The sequence below is a fragment of the Coregonus clupeaformis genome, chromosome 17, assembly GCF_020615455.1.
Source record: "Coregonus clupeaformis isolate EN_2021a chromosome 17, ASM2061545v1, whole genome shotgun sequence".
NCBI classification, from domain to species: domain Eukaryota; kingdom Metazoa; phylum Chordata; class Actinopteri; order Salmoniformes; family Salmonidae; genus Coregonus; species Coregonus clupeaformis.
Window position 1 is genome coordinate 11,383,826 of NC_059208.1, and position 27,717 is coordinate 11,411,542.

The 27,717-nt window shown below is 44.1% G+C and overlaps 1 protein-coding gene across 2 annotated transcripts; it reads left to right on the forward strand.

Annotated features, from left to right (window-relative positions):
- On the forward strand, window positions 1-27,103 carry ube2ql1 (ubiquitin-conjugating enzyme E2Q family-like 1). Of its 2 annotated transcripts, none has more exons than XM_041903402.2 (3): window positions 1-709; window positions 1,020-1,937; window positions 26,612-27,103. In XM_041903402.2, the coding sequence occupies exons 2-3, from the start codon at window positions 1,206-1,208 to the stop codon at window positions 26,864-26,866; spliced, it is 987 nt and encodes a 328-aa protein (XP_041759336.2). In that variant the 5' UTR covers window positions 1-709; window positions 1,020-1,205; the 3' UTR covers window positions 26,867-27,103. The 2 variants fall into 2 exon arrangements, with proteins under 2 accessions (XP_041759336.2, XP_041759337.2); XM_041903403.2 differs by lacking the exon at window positions 26,612-27,103 and adding an exon at window positions 12,413-14,051 and having other exon boundaries at window positions 6-709.
- Window positions 27,104-27,717: the final 614 nt, after the last annotated feature.

The following is a 27,717-nucleotide window of genomic DNA, read 5'->3' on the forward strand; positions in this document are numbered from 1 at the left end:
TAAGCATTTCACTGTTAGTATACCGGTTGTTTACGAAGCATGTGACAAATAACATTTGAATTGATTCAGCAACAACCCAATAACATTTGTTGTGATTGGGTTGCAAAATTAACACAGAACAGTACCGTCAAACACAAATGTACCACTACACCTGATGTCCCACTAATGCTGACATCACCCTACTTTCTGACTTGACTGGAATTGAAATGGAATTTACCCCCACCCTGAGGCATTTAGGCCTGCAATGGGGAGATCTATAGGGGACTGGGAAAAACGACCTTATGTATCGGCTATGATAGGATGACATTGACTAAAAAAGCCCAGCCCACTTTCACTCTCTCCTCTTCCGTCCACATCTTGCCCTCTCTCTCCAGTCCACATCATTATCCATTCCAACAAGGTAGAGCGGCGGAAGCCAACCCACGTCTGGCAGGTCGTTCCGTTCCGCTACTGCTACTTGTGTGTGAGCGAGCTAACGAAGATTGTGTAAATCCTCGCCAAGGATTAGTGGAGTTGGTTCGTCCTCAGTAGAAACAGTGTCGCGGCAGCTGCAGTTACATCAAAGGCTTTAGCAACGCTCTTCCAGGTCACATCGACGGGAACTTTGTTGGATGGTAACCGTTTCATATCCCTCTCTCCGCTGTAATAGCTGCTGCAGATTCGCCTTTTCGTCGCAAAGGCTACATTTTTCCGAACGGACTTATAAATGGTAAGTCGATGTGTAGGCTATATTAAAATAGAGAAGCTGGTGTTATATGTGTTAATTATAACCGTTTATAACATTGTATAGGCATATTTCAAAGCAGCTATCTATTCGGTGCCCTGTGTAGCCTATTGGATAATAGCAGAGATATTAAGCAGCCATTGCAACTTGGAATGCAGTCAGTAGCCACAACACAGTCAGTCCACTAGGCTACTATTGAATATGATTCTTTTTATCTTCAGTGGCAGATTTATTAGACTGCAAATCGATTAGACAGCAGTTCATCGGTTTATTCATGGTTTTTGTGTTTTTTCAGTCGGACCTCGTCGGAATAATGCACTGAAGAAAGGCTACATGCAAGCGTCTGTCCAGAGGCTGCAGTATAGCTGAGGGATTGCGGCACACGGTTGACGTTTTTTTACGGTTTCACCAAATAACATCAGTTGTTGGCTATAAAGGGAGAATCGTGAATCTCGATCGTCCTGCGCTCGGCGAAAACATAATGGCCACTCTACTGCGGAAAATCGGTCTGATTCGTCTTCACGACCGGGACACAGAGGACCCCAAGCATCACCAGGGCTCGCTAAAGGGGACCAAGGGGAACACGAAGAACAACACTAAGCAGCACTGTCAGACCACTAACGAGACGAACAACATCCTCAGCACCCCCGAGATCAAAGCGAAGAAGCTGGACCAGCACAGCAGCAAGGACAAACCGTCCGTAAAGGATAAGCAACAGGGCAAGGACACCAATGAGAAACAGCAGATGGGAAGCGGAGGAGGAGGTGGGATCGGGGTTGGAAAATCAGCGACCAGTGCCTCAATACCACCACTAGCCCCTCAACGGCAGCACTGCACCCAAGTCCGGACGAGGAGACTCATGAAGGAACTCCAGGAAATCCGGCGGTTGGGAGACAACTTTATAACGGTCGAGCTGGTTGACGACAATCTATTTGACTGGAACGTCAAGCTCCACCAGGTGGACAAAGACTCGGCGCTGTGGCAGGACATGAAAGAAACAAACACCGAGTTCATACTGCTGAATGTCTCTTTCCCCGACAATTTCCCGTTCTCTCCGCCTTTCATGCGGGTGCTCACCCCCCGGTTGGAAAACGGGTACGTGCTGGACGGGGGAGCGATATGTATGGAGTTGTTAACCCCCCGCGGATGGTCCAGCGCCTACACAGTGGAAGCCGTGATGAGACAATTTGCGGCAAGTCTGGTAAAAGGACAGGTGAGGATATTTGTTTTATTAATGCATCCCTCCCGTGTGAGTTTTGAAACATGAGACGCAGTGGACGCTGAAGACTTAGTGTTGAATGTTCGTACCTGACACTCATGCAACATGCATAATGTTAATTTAGTGGACCCATACTGCATAAAACCTGTCAATACGCAGTAGTTGCATCTAGGTCACCCATGATACAAGTCAGTATTCGACGTCCAACCATGTCTGAGCACGGTTACCTTCAAGTGGGTTTCGGTTTTGCTAGGGCGTTGTGGACGCGGATGGGCATAAGCATCTGCCTCTGATTCCAAAGGTTGCAAGTTGTAATCCAGTGATAGAAAGTTGTTTTTGAGATTTTTGTTTTAAGCCTATCCCAAACGTTAACCCTTACCTTAAGATTCCTGAGTTAATGCCTAAACGTAACCTTAAACACTTCGAAATTTGACCTTTGCAACAACTTCGAAATGTGATGTTTGAGAAACTTGGATGGACATCTAATTCTGTCGTGAGACTGTGAGAGCTAGTTGCAGCCTACCATTGATCATATCTGCCAAACTGTGCAGAATCAGAATGGTGTTTTACTGTGATACAGATCTCATATATTGAGCCCTATATCTCTCCCCCAGCTCTGAGAGAGAGATAGAGAGAAAGAGAGAGAGAGAGCAGGAATCCATCTCCCCATCATAGACGTGATTAATCTTTAGCTGTGACATTACAGCCGCCATTTCGCTGCTCTGCTCTGAATATTCTCTACTCTGTGTGAGATGTATATTCCTCCTATCTCCTCATCACCTCCAGAAATCCTCAGCATTAGGGTGGAAATAAATGGCTACCATAGAATGACAAGGTCACTCCAGATCATCTAATTACTGGCCAGATATGGAATAAATGTGCATGGGGGTTTCATTTCCTCAAGCCTACAGGAATGATTTGAAATCATAATTTATATGTACAAAAAAAAAGAACTATTCATATTTAACAAAATACTCCAAAACAGGCCTATGAAATAGGCTATGTCCAAATAAAATTAAATAAAATTACTGCTGATAGCCTATTAAGTCACTGTAACCACATTGACCAAGCATCATCCAGTCAGCCAGTAGTTGTCTCCCCTCCACCCGTCCTGTCCTCTTTGACAGTGACAGACTGAGCAGAGCTCAGATTATGTAATCCAGACACTGCTACATTCTCACCCCTCTGTCATCAAATATAATAATTTCCCTATAATTTAACATGTTTGTAGACCTGATCTTATTCAATCTAAACGCTGATGCATGAAATACACCGCATGAACAATTTGAGCATTTCATGCGTTAGAACGTTATTGCTTGTCATTCCTTACATCTAGCTGCTTTGACTGACGGTTCGCCCGTCACATGTGACGTCATTGTTATGATAGCATTATGACAGGAGGAATTTATGTAAACATGTCACCAGATTTCCCTCCAATGACCTAAGAGTGGTATATTTTCCCTTTTCTCTTTGATGATGTAACATAATTTCAGTTGAATTCCAGTTGACATTGGTCATGCAGCTGTTATCGGTCTAAGGCACTGCATCTCAGTGCTTGAGGCGTCACTACAGACCCCCTGGTTCGATTCCAGGCTGTATCACAACCGGCCGTGATTGGGAGTCCTATAAGGCAGCGCACAATTGGCCCAGCGTCGTCTGGGTTTGGCCGGTGTAGGCCGTCATTGTAAATAAGAATTTGTTCTTAACTGACTTGCCTAGCTAAATAAAGGTTAAAAAATAAATTTAAAAAATAGTCCTATTTATTGTATGAATTATTAGAGAGGAAGAAAAATATGCTTAGTCTAATGGACAATGTAAGACACATGGGGAACCAAAGCAAAGGTATGTGTGGTGGTTCTGTTTTTAATATTATATATTGATATCTCGCATATCACTTCAAATAATTCAGTTATATTGACACATAAGATGTGGTCACAATCATAAATGCATGGGCAATGTAAGGAAAAACACCCAAAAGGATCCATAGCAAAGACATCAATAATATAGATTGGTGTTGTACACATCATCTCAAGTATTTCATTTACACTTAATATATTTATAATGTAATACGAACCAATTAGATCCTAATGATGCGTTGTGAGCAGAAGCAGCTGTGAAAGTAGTGGTTCGCATCTCCATCCCACTGGCTGAGGCCTTAAGGCTTGTGAAGGAGACCCAAATAACATGGCTGCCACTGGAACTGGTGATAATTATTTAGCTTCAAGGGGTAATCTTTCCCTTCAAAATTGCAGTTAAATGTTGATCAATCAATCACATGCACACACATACACACGCACGCACACACACACACACACACACACACACACACACACACACACACACACACACACACACACACACACACACACACACACACACACACACACACAGTATTCAGAGTACACCATTTTATTTGTAAAACATTTTCAGTATCAGCCCACACAGAAAATCACAAGGTTCTAGAAATGACTCACGATAGCGAAGACCTTCTGTCATAATCTTGATTAGTAGTTTGTTTTTTCCATCTTATCTCTGATTACACTCTGATGGGGACCTGTTGCCACAAGAAAAGGGCAACCAGTGAAGAACAAACACCATTGTAAATACAACCTATATTTATGTTTATTTATTTTCCTTTTTGTACTTTAGCTATTTGTACATCATTATAACAGTTTATATAGGCATAATATGACATTTGAAATGTCTTTATTATTTTGGAACTTTTGTGAGTGTAATGTTTACTGTTAATTTTATTATCTATTTCACTTGCTTTGGCAATGTAACCATATATTTCCCATGCCAATAAAGCCCTTACATTGAATTGAATTGACATTGAATTGAGAGAGAGAGCAGCACTGCAGTCAGTATACACTAATTACATCCCAGTGCCTTCCTCCTCCAGTTTGCTAATTAAAACAATATTGATTAATTATGCAAGTGTGTGCGTGTGCATGCGTCTTTGCTTGTGCATCTCTGTATGTGTGTATCCTGATTTCCTATGTGATTGGTTTGCCACGTACCGAATGTGAAACTAACACATAGTAATTCCTCCTCTAATGCTACTGGCACTAGTACTCTGTGGTTCCCTGTGGTGGTTCTGCTTGCGATAGAAATTATCACCTCCAATAATCATCTCCTGCATAGGAGGAATTACTGAGTAGAAAGACTATAGACTCCTATGGTTTCCCCATGGCTGTGTACTAGACCCCAGGGTAGCAGAAGAAGACTTTAGGTTTTTAGATTGAAGACGAATTTGACAGTACCAGAGTTCATATCTTAGAGTGAATATTCTATAAGTGGTACTCAAGCAGTAGAACATGTGAGGTGCACCGCTCCAATTCAAGCGCTGATTGGTTTTCAGAAGCGGTTTGGCCTTGGCTGATTATCAGTGTTATCACACGTTATCACAGCTATTTGGGTCAGTGGTCAAGACGACCATGAACATAACCACATCCAGAGAGGACATTTGTTGAATTAAGACCAAAACCACTTTCAAATCATTTACTTTTCTACACTTCATCTTTTACCAGGAAGAGATGATTAAAAGTCTATAAACCCTTTACCCTTTATATATCTATTTGCATGTTGCACAAGCTACACACAGTCTGTGAGAGTGTGATTTGAAGGAGTCAGGCGCAGGAGGGTGAATCACAGAATACAGAGTTTATTCCATGGTACACCGTTACGCTGGATAGTGTCAACAGTCTAGTGCTCAAAACAGGCGCACTGGAACAAATACAGGCACATGGGGAAAATATACCCCGGCAATACAAAGTACAGGTAGCTCCACCGAGCTACACTCATCTCACATGCAATAATCACCCACAAGGACATGGGGGCAGAGGGAACACTTAAACACATACTAATGAGGGGAATATGAACCAGGTGTGTGTAATTGACAAGACAAGACAAATGGAATGATGAAATATGGAGCGGCAGTGGCTAGAAGGCCGGTGACGACGAACGCCGAAGCCTGCCCGAACAAGGAGGGGAGGCAGCTTCGGAGGAAGTTGTGACATAGTCAGACATCACTAAACCCACAACTATTTGCATATTGCATATGAATCTCCAACAAGTTTTCAGTGATGTGTTGTTGTGTTGACAATATGTCCAGCTCTCCAGTCCCATAGCATGTTTATCTATCTTGATCCGGTTCTCTGGCACATGTAGCCTGGCGTTACGCAATCATCCCAATCCCAAAGCCTCTTACCAAGATGCACTGGGGCCCTGATCGGAGTGCCCGCCGCCCGGCCCATTGACTGATCTCCATTCACAAGATTACCCATCAACCACTTCACATCACACGACTGACATGTGTGTGTCCCTCTGGACGTGAGCAAGCAAGGGAGGGAAGGCTTAAGTGAACTAGATAAACAATGACATACAACTGTAGTGTACAGCCTAAAGCACACTCTGGATGTAACACACACTGGATGTAACACACACACACACACAAACATACACACATACGCACACCTTTCTCTCTCTCTCTCTCTCTCTCTCTCTCTCTCTCTCTCTCTCTCTCTCTCTCTCTCTCGCTCTCTCCCATCTCTCTCTCTTTATCCATCTCTCTCTCACCATCTCTCTCCTGCTCCCTCTTTCTCTTCCTCTCTCTCTCTCTCTCTCTCTCTCTCTCTCTCTCTCTCTCTCTCTCTCTCTCTCTCTCTCTCTCTCTCTCTCTCTCTCTCTCTCTCTCTCTCTCTCTCTCTCTCTCTCCCTTAGTCGCTCGCTCTTGCTCTCTCTCTCTGTTATTTCTGTCTTGTTAAGCGTCATTCAGCCCGGACATGTCTGGGGCAGGAACAAGTTATTTCAGTCCCTATTCTGTCCACACACACACACACACACACACACACACACACACACACACACACACACACACACACACACACACACACACACACACACACACACACAGGAAGGAAGGAAATTCCCATTGCACAGGTCAGACAGGGGACGGAAATAATCGTCACACAGACAAGGGGAAGGAAATAATCGCTGCGCAGTGGCTAGGGGGACAGAAATAATCGTCACACGGAGTGTGCTGGCCGGTGGAGTGATATTGTTGATTGATGTAATGTAAACAATACGGTAGTCAGTCTCTACATTCCTCTCTTCCAGGCAACGTGGATTAGGGGAAATAAGGCCTAGCTCTCAAATGGCTGTGATATCCATTTGAATTCAATCAGTGCAAGACAATTCAGGAAATTGGTTTGAATGTAAATTGTTAATTGTTTCATTGGTCATAATTGATGAGGTCGATGAGATTTTAGAGTTTCTGCTGTACATGTGTGCGTGTGTGTGTGTATTGTAATTGCTCTATTAATGGTTGTGTGTTAAACCAGTGGCCACTGGCCAGTCGTCCTCTGGTATTAATGGCCACGGTAATGACACCTCTCGATCGCCCTGTCAACCTCTCTCCATGGCAAAGATGACCATTTTGAGGCACAAACCATGTCGGGTTTAACCAATGATGTATATAAACCCTGGATTGCTGATGCTATGTATGGGCCATTGAGAGGCTTTGAAGCCACCGGTCGGCCATATTGGCACTCCCAAGCAGGAGCAGTCCTCCATAGGAATGAATGTAATTCTATAGTATTTTAATTGAATGTTTCAAGTAAAATATTACATGTATTCAAGTATTTTATGTTGTAGTGGGGACAGTAACAATATTAATCTCCAAAAATTATATTTTAAGGGTAATGTTTTTATATATTTTCTTTCATTTAATTTTTTATGTTTAGCTCACATAATATAATTTAAAAGTATGCATTAAGGTGTCTATAATATAATACATTTGGCAAAAACTAATGTAGACATTAATACATTCATTTATATAGCTTCCAAAATATTTTTATACAATGGTGGGGGAGTGCCAAGATGGAGGCACGGTGGCTTCAAATGAGTGCCCCCTGTTAGTCATCTTGTGTATATATAAATCAGTGGTTGTAACATAGGCAACTGGCACATTATTCAAACACAGACATGATTATACCAAGGTAACGATTAGTTAGGCAAGCAAACAGTCTTGCCCAGTTGACCTTTCACCTCTCTGGAATGGGTCCTAGGTTTCAGGAAGTTAATTATGAATTAGTTATTCATAAGAGGCTGTGTCTGTCTCGAATACATAAGTCTTTACTGGATTATTTTGCCTGGTAAAATACCAAGACATTGCTCTCACTTTTCAACTCAATAGTCTATGGGAGAATCTCAATTGCATACTCCTCACGTCCCCTCTCCTCTCTCCTATTTCTCAAAACCCATTGGATGAGAAAGCCAGAGGTCCTTTCACTAACCTTTTGGGTTTTGAGAAGGAGGTGAGGAGAGAGGAGAGAGGACGCGAGGAGTATGCAATTGAGATTCTCCCTATAGTAGGCCTACTACTACTCCAACTATTGAGATACAGCCTTAATCTCTTTGCGTGTCTCCTCTGTGAGACAGGAGAAAGGTCTCTCACCCTGAACTGATGATCCTCCTGTTCTTATTATGTTCCTGTTCTAGTCTGTCTGAGTCACTGAGTCTCATTAACCAGCGCATTTAGACATGGAAGCTGTGTTCCTAATCACCTGACCACTCAACATTATGATCTCATCCTACTCATCCTACTCATCCCCAGAATCTTTAAGACACAAAATGGCCGACCAGACACACAAGCCCGTCATTTGACACAAAATGGCTGTATCTGAACCAGAGTCTCAAGTGACACCCTGTTCCACACGTAGTGCACTACTTTTGACCAGACAAAGAATGGTTCCGAAATTGCATCCTAAGGTAATACACAATATAAGGAATAGGGTGCTATTTCAGATGCAGACAGAGTCAGCATTGTGCACTACATTTTTTATTTTATTTTATTTAACCTTTATTTAATTAGGCAAGTCAGTTAAGAACAAATTCTTATTTACAATGACGGCCTACCCTGGCCAAACCCGGACGACGCTGGGCCAATTGATACAGCCTGGAATCGAACCAGGGTCTGTAGTGACGCCTATAGCGCTGAGATGCAGTGCCTTAGACCGCTGAGCCTGAGATTTGGTTGATCCCGTTGACCCAAAATGACCGTCCAGACACACGAGCCGCTCGTTTAATACATTACCTTTTAATGTGGTTTGAGTGTGACGAATGGAAACTGATTTACTGCGGTGGTGGCAAGGAGCCATTCCGGCCTGTGTTCTCTCTCTCTCTCTCTCTCTCTCTCTCTCTCTCTCTCTCTCTCTCTCTCTCTCTCTCTCTCTCTCTCTCTCTCTCTCTCTCTCTCTCTCTCTCTCTCTCTCTCTCTCTCTCTCTCTCTCTCTCTCTCTCTCTCTCTCTCTCTCTCTCTCTCTCTCTCTCTCTCTCTCTCTCTCTCTCTCTCTCTCTCTCTCTCTCTCTCTCTCTCTCTCTCTCTCTCTCTCTCTCTCTCTCTCTCTCTCTCTCTCTCTCTCTCTGTGTGTGTGTGTGTGAGTTGACTCTTCAAAACGTTATGCTCCAGAGGTGAATCATGAATTAGATAATGTAATTTAAGACAACACACTACGCCTCCAAAAGCAGAATCAGCCATGCATCTTATATTAGCTCTAGTATGCGTCTTATTGTGGCTCTGAGGCTAAATATTAATATTTTGAAGATAAAGTCAGGGCTTTTTTGTTTTGTCATTTTGTTCTCCCACCCACACAATCCTCTTTAGAGAAGACTGAGCCACTGTTGCTAAGAGATCATCCCAGCTTTAGCGTCACATGCAACGCCTACACTCTTTTCTTTTTCTTCTCTCCCACATACTGTATATTATTAGCCTTTGTGTGTGTAGGAAATACAGTTGTTGTTGTTTTTTTCCACCAAGATGGGAGATTGTGTTTGGATGGAATTGCTTCTTTGACTAACTCAATTGTTTATGGGATGCTTTTTGCAGCCATCGCAAGAATATTATCTCACATATTTATAGCTTTTCATATTTGTGATGTTGAAATGTTTCATTGTTGGCTCTGAGAAGAGGATCTAGTCTCCAGAGTAGCTCCTTCTCTCTGGTGATCGAGAGTGACATCTTAAAAGGTTTTTCTGTCCTTCAACATTAATCTAACGTTGCAACAGCATTCATAGCACCTGAGCTGTCACCACCAGCACCGTGGTCATATAGACACTATATATACAAAAGGATGTGGACACCCCTTCAAATTAGTGGATTCGGTTATTTTAGCCACACCCGTTGCTGACAGGTTGCAATCTCCATAGCCATGCCATCTCCATAGACAAACATTGGCAGTAGAATGACCTTACTGAAGAGCTCAGTGACTTTTAACGTGGCACCGTCATAGGATGCCACCTTTCCAACAAGTCAGTTTGTCAAATTTCTGCCCTGCTAGAGCTGCCCCGGTCAACTGTAAGTGCTGTTATTTTGAAGTGGAAACGTCTAGGAGCAACAACGGCTCAGCCGCGAAGTGGTAGGCCACACAAGCTCACAGAACGGGACCGCTGAGTGCTGAAGTGCATAGCGTGTAAAAATTATCTGTCCTCGGTTGCAACACTCACTACCGAGTTCCAAACTGCCTCTGGAAGCAACGTCAGCACAAGAACTGTTCGTCGGGAGCTTCATGAAAAGGGTTTCCATGGCCGAGCAGCCGCACACAAGCCTAAAATCACCATGCGCAATGCCAAGCGTCAGCTGAAGTGGTATAAAGCTCGCCGCCATTGGACTCTGGAGCAGTGGAAATGCATTCTCTGGAGTGATAAATCACGCTTCACCATCTGGCAGTCCGATGGACGAATCTGGGTTTGGCGGATGCCAGGAGAACGCTACTTGCCCGAATGCATAGTGCCAACTGTAAAGTTTGGTGGAGGAGGAATAATGGTCTGGGGCTGTTTTTCATGGTTCGGGCTAGGCCCCCTAGTTCCAGTGAAGGGAAATCTTTACGCTACATCATACAATGACCCCCAAGATGATTCTGTGCTTCCAACTTAGTGACAACAGTTTGGGGAAGGCCCTTTCCTGTATCAGCATGACAATGCCCCGTGCACAAATCGAGGTCCATACAGAAATGTTTTATATATTTTATCACATTTATTTAGATAAAAGAAACAACTTTCCCCATTCAAGAGAGTGAAAGGCAATTACACATTATATTCAACCCCATAAAACATAGACCATAGACGTTGTGATTACACAGCCACCCTAACACTTCATCTACACTACACATGTCACTCAATGTAACATTCTATCTGCTACACAGAAAACAACCAAAATCAACTTTATTTCTCATTATTTCAATTCACAAGAATGAATGAACGTACGCGTCAGCCATTGAGAATTGAAGCTTGCCGATTCTTGAGGTTGGAGTAGCTTTCATTGATTTAAAAAAAAGCATTCTCTCAATGGCTGATGGCTAATGATAATGCCAGATTACCGATGGCTGTTATGTAGCAGGGCCATTAGAACCCAATTCAGAATTCTTTCTTAATTTCTGATCTTTTTTTCAGTCCATTTTCTGTCCCTGTTCCATTACATTTTGGGTGGTTGTTTTGGTAACAGCAGGTCATGTGGAAAAAATCAGCATCCAGACTGAGGTTGCATAATAGATCAGAATTAATTGGGAACCACATACAAATGTGGTACAAGTCAGAACTCAAAAGGTCAGATTCGATGTGTTCAAAAAACAAATAATCAGATACTGTATGTACTGTATCAAATAATTGGCAAAAGATCAGAGTTGGGATTATTTTGTAAACTCATATACAGAAATGGTTTGTCGAGATCGGTGTGGAAGAACTTGACTGGCCTGCACAGAGCCCTGACCTCAACCCCATCGAACACCTTTGGGATGAATTGGAACGCCGATTGCGAGCCTGGCCTAATCGCCCAACATCAGTGCCCGACCTCACTAATGCTCTTGTGGCTGAATGGAAGCAAGTCCCCGCTGCAATGTTCCAACATTTAGTGGAAAGCCTTCCCAGAAGAGTGGAGGCTGTTAGAGCAGCAAAGGGGGGACCAACTCCATATTGATGCCCATGATTTTGGAATGAGATGTTCGATGAGCAGGTGTCCACATATTTATGGTCATGTAGTGTATGTTAAAATTCACCTGTCAAATAATTGTACAATTCACCCTTATGAGGATATTCCTCCTTTAGATGCAGTACTGGTGACATAAGGGTGTTGAATATCTGTGACAAGGAAGTGTATTTTACTTAGAGAGCTGACTTGTGTAGTCCCATTGGGGAGTTGGACTGAGGGAGCTTGTGGAAGGATGGTTGATGGTTGTGGGTCTCTCTTTTCTCAGTATAATTGACTCAGTGGGGTGTTGAGTGCAGATGATACTGTACTCATTCTCTCTCTCTCTCTCTCTCTCTCTCTCTCTCTCTCTCTCTCTCTCTCTCTCTCTCTCTGTGTGGGTGTGTATCCAATGTATCAGTGATTGGTTGAGGCGAATTATGTCAATTTCCTACTAATCATCTCTCTCTCTCCCTCCCTCCCTCTCTCCCTCTCTCTCTCTCCGTAGGGGCGTATCTGCAGAAAAGCAGGGAAGTCCAAGAAGGCGTTTAGCCGTAAAGAGGCGGAGGCCACCTTTAAGAGTCTGGTGAAGACCCACGAGAAGTACGGCTGGGTCTCCCCCCCTGTGTCTGATGGCTGAGGAGACGGGCCAGCCATAACGCTAGCTAGCCATGCTAACTACGACACACCACGCTAACTCGACTCCTCCTCCTCGACCATACCGCTCCACCACTCCACCACACTTGCTTTGGGTTTTTTCTTCTTGTTGTCTTGATCACGTCACTGAAACTTCAGAAGGAACAAATGAAGGAACGCTCGTCTACTTTGTCTTCACTTTGCTGATAATCGTCATCATCATCAAGCCTCCCTCCAGCGCTGCACTCCTCCTTCCCCTCTCTCTCTCTCTCTCTGTGTTCATCTCTCCTTCGGCTGAGTAGAGGGTTCCGCGGGATGTGTGTGAACTGACTTATTCAGGAAAGTGTGTGTGTGTGTGTGTCAGCGGCGTGTGTTTCAGCGGAGTGTGTGTCACAGCGGTCGATGGATTGGGTTTCCGACACACACACACTCACACATCCACACACCCACACTGAGGGACATTCAGACTGTGTGGATCTGTGGAAAGACTGTGAAAGACTACTGAGAAGAGGGAGTTGTATCCCCCTCTCCTCTTTTATCCCACCTTCCCTTCTCACCTTCCTTCCTCTCCTCCTTCCTTCCTCTCCTCCTCTCATCCCTCATCGCTTTCTCTAAGCTGACACCACAATGCACTGAAGTGAAGTCCATCCAGTCTGCCTGATCATTTACATACAAACCAGCCTGTTGATGTTTAATAGACAGACAGTGCAGGACGGCAGCTCATGCATTCACCCCTTCTTTTTTCTCTTCTTTTTCTCCCTGTTCCTTTCTTTTCTTTTGACTGTGCTGTTTTTCACAGTTCAATGCAACATGAAGATTGTAATGTATGTAGAGCTGTGCTCTCTCTCCATCTCTCTTTCTATCGTTAATTCTCCTCTCTCTCTCGTTCTCGCTCTCTCATTGTGGCTAAATTTAGACCTCACTGTGTTGCGTAGAGGGTTATTGATTTCGAACAAAGAAAAAAAAATCACTTGCTTTATATGCAGAGACTCTGTACGATGAATAGAATGGCAGTCAACCATAGCTCTCTCTCTCTCTCTCTCTCTCTCTCTCACCTCACTCTCTCTCTGGTCATATTATCATGTATAGATGAAGACCAGCAGCTATAATTCATAATCCATGATTTAGATACCAGATGGTCAAGCTAATAATCAGGCCCCTGAAAGGTGTGTGTGTGTGTGTGTCTCACCATGGCTTTTCATTGTGTTCCTATGTGAAGACAACTGTACTATGCTGATCCTTTTACCATCAGTAACCCAGTAATAGTATTAGTACATTACTGTATGGAGATGTTGTTACAGTGGTAATGATGATGGTGATGTCCTGACCAGAGGAAATTATCATCTCTGCTAGTTCCCTATGGGACTGTACACCACACATTAAGACTTCAGAGTGTGTGTATCGTTGTGGGAGGTTACTGTAGCTATTTTGCATTGGCACATCACATACAGTGGGGGAAAAAAGTATTTTGTCAGCCACCAATTGTGCAAGTTCTCCCACTTAAAAAGATGAGAGAGGCCTGTAATTGTCATCATAGGTACAAGTCAACTATGACAGACAAATTGAGAGAAAAAATTTCCAGAAAATCACATTGTAGGATTTTTTATGAATTTATTTGCAAATTATGGTGGAAAATAAGTATTTGGTCACCTACAAACGAGCAAGATTTCTGGCTCTCACAGACCTGTAACTTCTTCTTTAAGAGGCTCCTCTGTCCTCCACTCGTTACCTGTATTAATGGCACCTGTTTGAACTTGTTATCAGTATAAAAAGACACCTGTCCACAACCTCAAACAGTCACACTCCAAACTCCACTATGGCCAAGACCAAAGAGCTGTCAAAGGACACCAGAAACCAAATTGTAGACCTCCACCAGGCTGGGAAGACTGAATCTGCAATAGGTAAGCAGCTTGGTTTGAAGAAATCAACTGTGGGAGCAATTATTAGGAAATGGAAGACATACAAGACCACTGATAATCTCCCTCGATCTGGGGCTCCACGCAAGATCTCACCCCGTGGGGTCAAAATGATCACAAGAACGGTGAGCAAAAATCCCAGAACCACACGGGGGACCTAGTGAATGACCTGCAGAGAGCTGGGACCAAAGTAACAAAGCCTACCATCAGTAACACACTACGCCGCCAGGGACTCAAATCCTGCTGTGCCAGACGTGTCCCCCTGCTTAAGCCAGTACATGTCCAGGCCCGTCTGAAGTTTGCTAGAGTGCATTTGGATGATCCAGAAGAGGATTGGGAGAATGTCATATGGTCAGATGAAACCAAAATATAACTTTTTGGTAAAAACTCAACTCGTCGTGTTTGGAGGACAAAGAATGCTGAGTTGCATCCAAAGAACACCATACCTACTGTGAAGCATGGGGGTGGAAACATCATGCTTTGGGGCTGTTATTCTGCAAAGGGACCAGGACGACTGATCCGTGTAAAGGAAAGAATGAATGGGGCCATGTATCGTGAGATTTTGAGTGAAAACCTCCTTCCATCAGCAAGGGCATTGAAGATGAAACGTGGCTGGGTCTTTCAGCATGACAATGATCCCAAACACACCGCCCGGGCAACGAAGGAGTGGCTTCGTAAGAAGCATTTCAAGGTCCTGGAGTGGCCTAGCCAGTCTCCAGATCTCAACCCCATAGAAAATCTTTGGAGGGAGTTGAAAGTCCGTGTTGACCAGCGACAGCCCCAAAACATCACTGCTCTAGAGGAGATCTGCATGGAGGAATGGGCCAAAATACCAGCAACAGTGTGTGAAAACCTTGTGAAGACTTACAGAAAACGTTTGACCTGTGTCAAAGGGTATTCAACAAAGGGTATTTTTCAAAGTATTGAAAAACCTTTGTTATTGACCAAATACTTATTTTCCACCATAATTTGCAAATAAATTCATTAAAAATCCTACAATGTGATTTTCTGGATTTTTTTTCCTCATTTTGTCTGTCATAGTTGACGTGTAGCTATGATGAAAATTACAGGCCTCTCTCATCTTTTTAAGGGGGAGAACTTGCACAATTGGTGGCTGACTAAATACTTTTTTTCCCCACTGTACACACTCAACATTTAGAGTTAGCGCCCACGTGTGCGCACACACACACACACACACACACACACACACACACACACACACCTGCCAGTGTGGCTGTGTGTGATGATAACACCCCTAAATTAGGATGGACAGAGCGGAGCCCTGGCGAGGATGGAGTGGTGGAATAATGAACAAGTCCCTCTGAGAGATGAGTGCGTCTCAGTGAGCTCCTGATTGATGTCTGGAGAGAGGGAGGAAGAGAGGGAAGGAGGGAGGGAGAGGAAGAGAGAGGGATGCAAGCTTTGATGTTTACCGCCGGCTCCTCGAAATGTCAGCTGGAATCCAAAATGGCTTGTGTGTGTGTTTCATAACACACACACACACACACACAAGCCATTTTGGATTCCAGCTGACACTCTAGCATCCAAATCCCTCCTCCTATGCCATGCATTATATGTGTGGCTGTTAATGAGCACCACAGGGAGCTAGCTGCTAATTGCCGTGACATTTGAACAGAGAGTTGTCAGATGAATAACTAGTGAGAGTGATGACGTCACACCTGCTCTGCTCACTCACTCACTCACTCACACACACACACACATCCTGCTCTGCTGGGCGGGGGGGGTTCTAGATGAGCTCACTTTTCTTTTTACATTGTGTGTAAAGCAATGTTTATACAGTATGTCCTTATACACTATGTTCATCATCAGGGGGGATGATATGTGTGTGAGAGTGGTTGTCGTATGTGTGACGCTCTCTTGGACACAGTTATAGAAATCCCCATCTGGTATCTAATCATGTGAAAGGGTACGTTTTAAAATGGTACCCTACTGTATTACCCATCTAGTGCACTACTTGTGACCAGAGCCCTATGTAGGGAATAGGGTGCCAATGGGATGAAGCCTAAATCAGTGCTGACGGTCTTCTTCCTTTTCTGTTGTGGGCAGTCAAGTCAGGGTTGGCTGTGGGCGTTTCTCTGTGCTTCAAATTAGAGGAAAAAACGACTGTAAAATGAAGAATTATATAATTGCTGGTTTAAAGAGAATCATTTTGTGATATAGTTTAGATCGGTAGTTTGCAGATGCTAAGTGGGTGAATCGATTCTGTTGTATTATATCTGCATGTGGTAAGTAATTGGTAGCTAGCTATCTTTTTTCAAGAAAAACAACTGAAAAAACGACGACGGGGTAAAAAAACGAACAGCAAAATGCTTCTCTTCTCTTGTTCTCTTGACTTCCGTTTTCTGTATTTATATTTTTCTTTCCGAAATCCTAAAAAATACTCTCACGTTGTGTTCTTTGAATGTTTGTGTTTTAATTTATTTGAGGTTTGCCAAAATGAAGATTTTGAAGCATGTCGCAGGTATTATCACAGAAAAAGAGAAAAATCCTAATTAAGAATGATGATGTGCATCTGTGTCAGAACGGGGGTGTTCAGGTGTATATTTTGTGGGAGACTTTCAAAGAACCAGATTAAGAAGGACAATGATGTCAACATTCTCCAGGAACTAATCTGTCACTGGGAGCAGAACTCTATGGAACTCAATGGAACTGAAGGATCAATCAGAACTCTCGGCTCTCACGTGTATTTCCTACTCTCTTCTGTGATATCACTGATGTCCATCCTTCTTTCTCTGGTTCCGGACTTCGGTACTGCTCGGGTAGAAGTTTCCCTTAGGCACAGATCTAGGATCAGCTTACCCTGTTTAACTCCTAACCTTACAGATTAGAGTGGAATACACAAATCTGACCCTAGATCAGCGTCTAGGGGCAACTTCACCCTACTCCCGACTGAAGTGTCTAGTCCAGGCCGAGGTCAAAAGTTCAAAAGGTGAAAGGTCGTTGCAAGACCAAACAGGAATGTGCAATAAAAGTTACAGCTTATTGAAACTGACGAATGAACCTGGTTTTGTTTGCATTCACTCACATGATACACAAACATTTATCTATTGATCTCTTCTCTATTCAATATCTTTGCTGATGTATTTCATGTCATCATGACCAAACTAGAGCTATCGTTCTAGAGCTATCGTAACTGAGGCACAGCCAACAGCGTCCAATGTTAGGGTCTCTACCAAAAATGTACTAAGCATTGACTTTCCAAGTTTTCACCTGTTTTTCAGAGGGAAACGTTTTTCCTTAAGACCCACTTTAGACTCCGTGCTTTCTCTTGGTCTCTGTTGTGCTCCAGTTTCATATTAAAACACAGTGTCTTTCTCCATTGTCTCAGAGGCCATTAGCTGGCTTAGCTACATTCATCTTTTGTCTCTGCTGTCTGAAGTGTTATCAGGTCTGGTTCAAGTGGTATCAGAACAGAATGTTCTCTATGAGCTCTACCAGTCCTCTACTTCAGTGGACACATTATTCTGATCACGTTACTGTCTGTCCCTGCTTTCATCCTCTGTGTGTGTCAACCCACTAGGCTAGCACGCTATGTCTCTACAGTCACTCGGCCATTAATACCACTTCATCATCTCAAATAGATGTAAGTGAGTGAAGTTTCTATCCTAATCTGGGCACCGACTCACAACCGTCTACACACCAACACAACACAAAAAAAGTACTGTCAATAACCGTGACCCAGAAAAGTCAAGAAGGAACAAGTAATTATGGGTAAAAATAAAATAAAATGTTCCAAGACATACAAGGAAATATTGCAGTTGCTCAATGGTTCTCTATCTAAGGGTCTTGTGTACGCCTTTTTAGGTGATAGTGTCATACCAAAAATGCAGTACACATACACAAACAGTGAAGCAGCTGGTTTATAGCTGATCCAGTGGACTGAGAGGGTGTTGAGTTAGGGAGGGAGAGGAGGATGAGGTGCAGCACAGTGAGATAGTTTGGACAGAGTGGATGAATAATAGCTTCATACTGCATTAATACATCATTTATGGATGACTATGTGGAATGGATGACCATATCTCAAGGACTGCTGGTGTTAGAGTGCCTTCAAGTGTGTGTGTGTGTATGTGTATGTGTGTGTGTGTGTGTGGGTGCGTGTGTGTGTGTATGTGTGTGCGTGTGACTCATTTGTGGGCTACACAGAGTTCAGCACATCAAGGTCTAACTGGTAGTCAGGAGAGGGAACAGTGACCTAGTCACCCTTATTAGCAGCAGAAGGAAGGACACACACAAACCTTTAATTGATCCCTGAGCACACTTGTTTTTGTCTCTCTATCATCCCCAATTATATATAGAGAGAGAGACAGAGGGGAAAGCAAAAGAGACAGACAGAGGAAAGAGAGAGAGACAGTGTGGAAAGAGAGAGAGACAGACAGACAGATAGACAGAGAAGAACGAGAGAGACAGAGATAGGAACAGACAGAGGGGAAGGAGAGCAGCTGTATTGTATGACAACACACTGTGCTCACTGAAGAGGAAACAACATTGTAAACAAATTAGCGATCAGCTATAAGACTTGATTATCATATTATTGTGAAATTATCATATTATTCTCCACAGCAGTTACTAGTGTCCGCCGAGCTGTGTCTCTCTGTTTGGGCAGTGGCTCTCTCACAACAGCAGATAACACACACACCGTGACGCACACCGAGGCACTAAAATGTCAGAGACAAGGAACAAGCCCCTGAAGGTTACCTTGACACAATAACCATATAAAACAACAACAACAGAAACAGAGAGAGCGAGAGAGAAAGAGAGAAGGAGAAAGTAACAGATTGAGAGAAAAGTGTGAGAGAGAGATATAGGGAGTGAGATAGAGATAGAGAGAGAAAGGGAGAGAGTGGAAGGCATCCCCTATCAGAATAGCATTATCTATATTACATGTGACTAGCTGAGTGACTTTGCTGTTTCCCGTAGACTGCTGATGAGATTTCCCAGAGTCCTTCACAGCCAGCTGTGACAGGTTGGATTGGCTCAGCAGAGGGGAGGTGGTCGATTGATTGTGTTTATTGATTGATCAATTTAATTAGATCATTTACAAGTACACATACAGCCAAGTCACTTACCGTATGGTGGGTAACTCTCACATGTACCTATCACAAGTCATCTGAATAGAAAATAACATAATAAAATACAATACAATAGAATATTTCAGAGGTCTGGAATTTGTGAAGAACATCTGGAGATGTTGAACCTAGAAAGCTCCTGGGAACATGTCCATTAAAAACACTATGTTAAATAACTAGCCTTTCTCTCTCTCTCTCTCTCTCTCTCTCTCTCTCTCTCAATATGTCACTGTACATATCATGTGGACTTCTGTCATCACACTATAGCTAAAATACACTAAATATACAAAGTATGTGGGCACACCTTCAAATTAGTGGATTCAACTATTTCAGCCACATCCGTTGCTGACAGGGGTATAAAATCGAGCACACCGCCATCTCCATAGACAAAAATTGGCAGTAGAATGGCCTTACTGAAGATCTCAGTGACTTTAAATGTGGCACTGTCATAGGATGCCACCTTTCCAACAAGTCAGTTAGTCAAATGTCTGCCCTGCTAGAGCTGCCCTGGAAACGTCTAGGAGCAACAACAGCTAAATGGTAAGCCGCCGAGTGCTGAAGCGCGTAGCACATATAAATCATCTGTCCTCGGTTACAACACTCACTACCGAGTTCCAAACTGCCTCTGGAAGCAACGTCTGCACAAAACTGTTAGTCGGGAGCTTCATGAAATGGGTTTCCATGGCCGAGCAGCCGCACACAAGCCTAAGATCACCATGTGTAATGCCAAGCGTCGGCTGGAGTAGTGTAAAGCTCGCCGACGTTGTACATTGGAGCAGTGGAAATGCGTTCTCTGGAGTGATGAATCTGGCAGTCCAAAGGATGAATCTGGGTTTGGTGGATGCCAGGAGAACGCACCAACTGCGACCGATGGAATCGCATTCTTTCTTTCTTTCTTTTTGCCCCTTTTTTGATCTTGTCTCAACGCTGCAACTCCCCAACTGGCTATGGAGAGGTGAAGGTCGAGTCATGCGTCCTCTGAAACATGACCCACCAAACCGCGCTCCTTAACACCCACCCGCCAGCTGCACCAATGTGTTGGAGGAAACACCGTTCGACTCAATTTTACGGCCATTCTAGAATAAAAGCCAAAGAGAGTGATAATAACCATCACAATATAGGTAGAGATTATCTAGGAATGTTCAATTAGATATTTCATGCCCACCACTAAGGGCTCTCGGTGTATCTACATGTACAGTGCATTCGGAAAGTATTCAGACCTCTTGACTTTTTCTACATTTTGTTAAGTTACAGCCTTATTCTAAAATGGATTATATTGTTTTTTACCCTCATCAATCTACACACAATACCCCAGAATGACAAAGCATAAACAGTTTTTTAGACTTTTTTGCAAATGTTAAAATAAAATAAACATGGAAATATCACATTTACATAAGTATTCAGACCCTTTAATTAGTACTTTGTTGAAGCACCTTTGGCAACGATTACAGCTTTGAGTCTTCTTGGGTATGACGCTACAAGCTTGGCACACCTGTATTAAGGGGAGTTTCTCCCATTCTTCTCTGCAGATCCTCTCAAGCTCTGTGAGGTTGGATGGGGAGCGTCACTGCACAGCTATTTTCAGGTCTCTCCAGAGATGTTCAATCCGGTTCAAGTCCGGGCTCTGGCTGAGCCACTCAAGGACATTCAGAGACTTGTCTTGAAGCCACTCCTGCGTTGTCTTGGCTGTGTGCTTAGTGTCATTGTCCTGTTGGAAGGTGAACCTTCGCCCCAGTCTGAGGTCCTGAGCACTGGAGCAGGTTTTCATCAAGGATCTCTCTGTACTTTGCTCCGTTCATCTTTCCCTCGATCCTGACTAGTCTCCCAGTCCCTGCTGCTGAACAACATCCCCCACAACATGATGCTGCCACCACCATGCTTCACCGTAGGGATGGTGCCAGGTTTCCTCCAGACGTGTCACGTGACGCTTGGCATTCGGGTCAAAGAGTTTAATCTTGGTTTCATCAGACCTGAGAATCTTGTTTCTCATGGTCTGAGAGTCCTTTAGGTGCCTTTTGGCAAACTCCAAGCGGGCTGTCATGTGTCTTTTACTGAGGAGTGGCTTCCGCCTGGCCACTCTACCATAAAGGTCTGTTGGTGGAGTGCTGCAGAGATGGTTGTCCTTCTGGAAGGTTCTCCCATCTCCACAGAGGAACTCTGGAGCTCTGTCAGAGTGACCATCCGGTTCTTGGTCACCTTCCTGACCAAGGCCCTTCTCCCCCGATTGCTCAGTTTGGCCGGGCAGCCAGCTCTAGGAAGAGTATTGGTGGTTCCAAACTTCTTCCATTTAAGAATGATGGCGGCCACTGTGTTCTTGGGGACCTTCAACACTGCAGAACGTTTTTGGTACCCTTCCAATCTGTACCTCGACACAATCCTGACTCGGCGCTCTACGGACAATTCCTTCGACCTCATGGCTTGGTTATTGCTCTGACATGCACTGCCAATTGTGGGACCTTAGACAGGTGTGTGCCTTTCCAAATCATGTCCAATCAATTGTATTTACCACAGGTGGACTCCAATCAAGTTGTAGAAACAGGATGCACCTAAACTCAATTTCGATTCTCATAACAAAGGGTCTGAATACTTATGTAAATGTTATATTTCTGGGTTTTTTTTATAATACATTTGCAAACATTTCTAAAAACCTGTTTTTGCTTCGTCATTATGGGATATTGTGTGTAGATTGATGAGGGGAAAAATAAAATAAAAAATCAATTTTAGAATAAGGCTGTAATGTAACAAAATGTGGAAAAAGGGAAGGGGTCTGAAAACGTTCCGAATGCACTGTATGTATCTTCTGTGATACTGGTGAGTCCATGACACTTCAAATAGTATTTGAAAAGTCTTCATTCTTGATTTTATACATTATGAATTCAGGCCCACAACCATCGCTGCTTTCTGTGGACATAATGTTAAATAATTAATGTTATCGCCCTCTTAATACATTAATGTGTGGTGTGTGTGTGTGTGAGTGTAATTAATAATATATGAAGCACTGTATAGAAATCCTTCTGCAATGGGTTGTTGTTTGACTTGTCATCATCAACACAGCTTCACATGTATTTGAATCATATCACGTCACATACTTACCATTCAAAATCAAATCATTTTTATTTGTTACATGCACCGAATAAAACCTTACCGTGAAATGCTTACTTACAAGCTCTTAACCAACAATGCAGTTTAAGAAAATAGAGTTAAGCAAATATTTACTAAATAAATAAAAAAGTTGACGCTGTTAAGGAGCCTTTTGGACCTAGACTTGGCGCTCCGGTACCGCTTGCCGTGCGGTAGCAGAGAGAACAGTCTATAACTTGGGTGACTGGAGTCTGACAATTTTTTGGGCCTTCCTCTGACACCGCCTAGTATATAGGTCCTGGATGGCAATAAGCTTGGCCCCAGTTATGTATTGGGCCGTACGCACTACCCTCTGTAGCGCCTTACGGTCGGATGCTGAGCAGTTGCAATACCAGGCGGTGATGCAACCGGTCAGGATGCTCTCGATGGTGCAGCTGTATAACATTTTGAGGATCTGGGGACCCATGCCAAATCTTTTCAGTCTCCTAAGGGGGAAAAGGCATTGTCGTGCCCTCTTCACGACTTTCTTGGTGTGTTTGGACCGTGACAGAATGTTGGTGATGTGGACACCAAGGAACTTGAAACTCTCGACCCGCTCCACTACAGCCACGTCGATGTGAATGGGGTCGTGTTCAGCCCTCCTTTTCCTGTAGTCCACGATCATCAATCAATCAATTTTATTTTATATAGCCCTTCTTACATCAGCTAATATCTCGAAGTGCTGTACAGAAACCCAGCCTAAAACCCCAAACAGCTAGTAATGCAGGTGTAAAAGCACGGTGGCTAGGAAAAACTCCCTAGAAAGGCGAAAACCTAGGAAGAAACCTAGAGAGGAACCAGGCTATGAGGGGTGGCCAGTCCTCTTCTGGCTGTGCCGGGTGAAGATTATAACAGAACCATGCCAAGATGTTCAAAAATGTTCATAAGTGACAAGCATGGTCAAATAATAATCAGGAATAAATCTCAGTTGGCTTTTCATAGCCGATCATTAAGAGTTGAAAACAGCAGGTCTGGGACAGGTAGGGGTTCCATAACCGCAGGCAGAACAGTTGAAACTGGAATAGCAGCAAGGCCAGGCGGACTGGGGACAGCAAGGAGTCACCACGGCCGGTAGTCCCGACGTATGGTCCTAGGGCTCAGGTCTCTCAGTTGGCTTTTCATAGCCGATCATTAAGAGTTGAAAACAGCAGGTCTGGGACAGGTAGGGGTTTCGTAACCGCAGGCAGAACAGTTGAAACTGGAATAGCAGCAAGGCCAGGCGGACTGGGGACAGCAAGGTGTCATCTCCTTTGTATTGCTTACGTTGAGGGAGAAGTTGTTGTCCTGGCACCACACTGCCAGGTCTCTGACCTCCTCCCTATACGCTGTCTCATCATTGTCGGTGATCAGGCCTACCACCGTTGTGTCGTCAGCAAACTTGAGGGTGTTGGAGTCATGCTTGGCCACACAGTCGTGGGTGAACAGGGAGTACAGGAGGGGACAAAGCACGCACCCCTGAGGGGCCCCAGTGTTGAGAATCAGCGTGGCAGATGTGTTGCTGCCTACCCTTACCACCTGCGGGCGGCCCGTCAGGAAGTCCAGGATCCAGTTGCAGAGGGAAGTGTTTAGTCCCAGGGTCCTTAGCTTAGTGATAAGCTTTGTGGGCACTATGGTGTTGAACGCTGAGCTGTAGTCAATGAACAGCATTCTCACATAGGTGTTCCTTTTGTCCAGGTGGGAAAGGGCATTGTGGAGTGCGATTGAGAATGTGTCAACTGTGGATCTGTTGGGGCGGTACGTGAATTGGAGTGGGTTTAGTGTTTCCGGGATGATGGTGTTGATGTGAGACATGACCAGCCTTTCAAAGCACATCATGGCTTCAGACGTGAGTGCTACGGGGCGGTAGTCATTTAGGCAGGTTACCTTTGCTTTCTTGGGCACAGGGACTATGGTAGTCTGCTTGAAACATGTAGGTATTACAGACTCGGTCAGGGAGAGGTTGAAAATGTCAGTGAAGACACTTGCCAGTTGGTCCGTGCATGCTCTTAGTCCGTCCGGCCCCACGGCCTTGTGAATGTTGACCTGTTTAAAGGTCTTGCTCACAGCGGCTACGGAGAGCATGATGACACAGTCGTCCAGAACAGCTGGTGCTCTCATGCATGCTTCAGTGTTGCTTGCCTCGAAGTGAGCATAAAAGGCATTTAGCCCGTCTGGTAGGCTCGCGTCACTGGGCAGCTCGCGGCTGGGTTTCCCTTTGTAGTCCGTAATAGTTTGGAAGCCCTGCCACATCCGACGAGCGTCAGAGCCGGTGTAGTAGGATTCAATCTTAGTCCTGTATTGATGCTTTCCCTGTTTGATGGTTTGTCTGAGGGCATAGCAGGATTTATTTTAAGCGACCGGATTAGTGTCCTGCTCCTTGAAAACGGCAGCTCCATAGCCTTTAGCTCGGTGCGGATGTTGCCTGTAATCCATGGCTTCTGGTTGGGATATGTACGTACGGTCACTGTGGGGACGAAGTTGTCGATGCACTTATTGATGAAGCCGGTGACTGAGGTGGTATACTCCTCAATGCCATTGGATGAATCCTGGAACATATTCCAGTTTGTGCTAGAAAAACAGTCCTGTAGCGTAGCATCCGCGTCATATGACCACTTCCGTATTGAGCAAGTCACTTGTACTTCCTGCTATAGTTTTTGCTTGTAAGCAGGAATCAGTAGGATATAATTATGGTCAGATTTGCCAAATGGAGGGCGAGGGAGAGCTTTGTACGCGTCTCTGTGTGTGGAGTAAAGGTGGTCTAGAGTTTTTTTCCCTCTGGTTGCACAAGTGACATGCTGGTAGAAATTAGGTAAAAACGGATTTAAGTTTGCCTGCATTAAAGTCCCCGGCCACTAGGAGCGCCACTTCTGGATGAGCATTTTCTTGTTTGCTTATGGGCATATACAGCTCGTTGTGTGTGGTCTTAGTGCCAGCGTCGGTTTGTGGTGGTAAATAGACGGCTACGAAAAATATAGATGAAATCTCTCTTGGTAGATAGTGTGGTCTACAGCTTATCATGAGGTTCTCTACCTCAGGCGAGCAATACCTCGAGACTACCTTAATATTAGACATCGCGCACCAGCTGTTATTGTCAAATAGACACACACCCCCACCCCTCGTCTTACGGGATGTAGCTGTTCTGTCCTGCCGATGCACAGAAAACCCAGCCAACTGTATATTATCCGTGTCGTCGTTCAGCCACAACTCTGTGAAACATAAGATATTGTTAATGTCCCGTTGGTAGGATATTCTTGAACGGAGCTCATCCAGTTTATTCTCCAGTGATTGCACGTTGGCCAATAGAACGGATGGTAGAACGTAGTCTCACAAGGCACCCTGATATGCGCCCCCTGTATTTCCTTATTTTCTTAATGCGAATGATGGGGATGTGGGCCTTGTCCGGGAGCAACATTATATCCTTCGCGTCAGACTCATTAATGAAATGAGTCACACTTTTAATATAATTTCCATCAAAAATATAAACAAACTGCTGTATTCTTGTCTCCTTTCATTTAATCTGATCTTTAACTATTGGTGACTAGCTTTTGACTTTCAACTATAACATGTGACATGCACATGTCACATGCTGCCCTCCCTAGTTTTCCCCCAATTAGAGACAAGCCTTCTTTGTGTGTATTTACTATGTATTTAGAGTTTGCAGTGATTTCCAAAATGTCTGCCATTTCACTTTGCATGATTTACCTTGGTTTGCCGTGTTTCTCTTACTTGTTTTCTTAATTGATTTGATGTAGACCCCTCTGCTTTGGCTGGTGTTCTGTTGTGTTCATCACTGATTGATTAGTATAGCATCCATGATTCACATTATCGATTGCACAATCTGTTTTATCTGTTTTTATCAGAAGTCACTAGGTTGTTCTATTTCTGTTGTATGTGAGATGCTACTCGTTTAGATAAACGTCGGCCTCAACTGAGAACAAGTGTTTGTTTGCTTCTTTTCAAACATAACAGCTGTTCTCCTTGGAGACGAGAATTGGCCCCGGTCTGCCACACCTGGGCCTCATTGACCTAACAAGCAACCTGCTTGGTTATAATGGAGCTCCCAACTCATTTCTGGACTGCTGCTGGAGGAGTAAAACTTGCGCCAAACTGCTGCTGCTACCGTCACACCCAGCCACCGATGACCTTGCAGCCAGAGGGGGACCTGAGTCAACCACACTCTCCTACCATGCAGCTAGGGGAGATGGTCAACCCTTAAACATGTGAGTCTGGTCAACTACTTCTGTTCAGGATGGCTCCCTGCTCATGCATGTTTTCCTCTCCCCCCTCTGTCGCCTGCATCGGACCGGACCATTGGCTGGGTGCCACAGACACTTGATGAAAATGGACGATGAGGAACGACTGGCAACCGACTACCGACGGGCAAATGCTGGATGAGCGTTTGAGTAGAAGCGTCATCGTTTGAGTAGAAGCGCCATCATGAGTAGAAGCATGGACATTTTCTTTGGGACTGAGTATTTGTTGTGTGTGCGAATGGTGTAACCAAAATTATTATTTTGAAGTAAACAAACTTGTCTGTGTGGTGGCCTGGGATCTAGAACCTGAACTTCACACATGCACGCACACACATACACACACCCTCTCTGAGTGTTGCTGCATCAATGCCAGAGCTGAAGGACTGGGAGTCACTATAAATATTTTATATGGCACAGTGCATGTGGGAAACATTTATTTTTAGACACTTTTCTGAAAGCTCTCAGATGCTTGGATCGCAGTGTGTGTGGATGGGAGGGGGGGTTTGTTCCATTGCATATGTGTGTATGCAGACTGTGCACTCGGGATCCTCTCAAGGTGATCTTATCTCTCTCTAGATTCTCTATCCCTGAAGAATGGATTGATTTATAATACCCTGTTTGCTTGAGGTGGGACTCCTATGTGCACACGCACACACCCTCCCTCATCACGGCTCAAACAGATCATCTAAATGGGACACATTGAGGGCAGACCCAGAGTCCCACTGTGCAAAAACTGGTTGAATCAATATTGTGACATGGAATCTGTGCAAAATACATTGGATTTTAAAAACTGTTTTGAAGGTGAAATTTCAACCACAGGAT

What these genes read in the sequence shown, in the direction of transcription:
- ube2ql1 (XM_041903402.2), top strand. Translation starts at nt 1,206, where the DNA reads ATGGCCACTCTACTGCGGAAAATCGGTCTGATTCGTCTTCACGACCGG. An exon ending in CAAGTCTGGTAAAAGGACAG is followed by an intron (nt 1,938 to 26,611) that starts GTGAGGATATTT and finishes CAAACATAACAG; the next exon opens with CTGTTCTCCTTGGAGACGAG.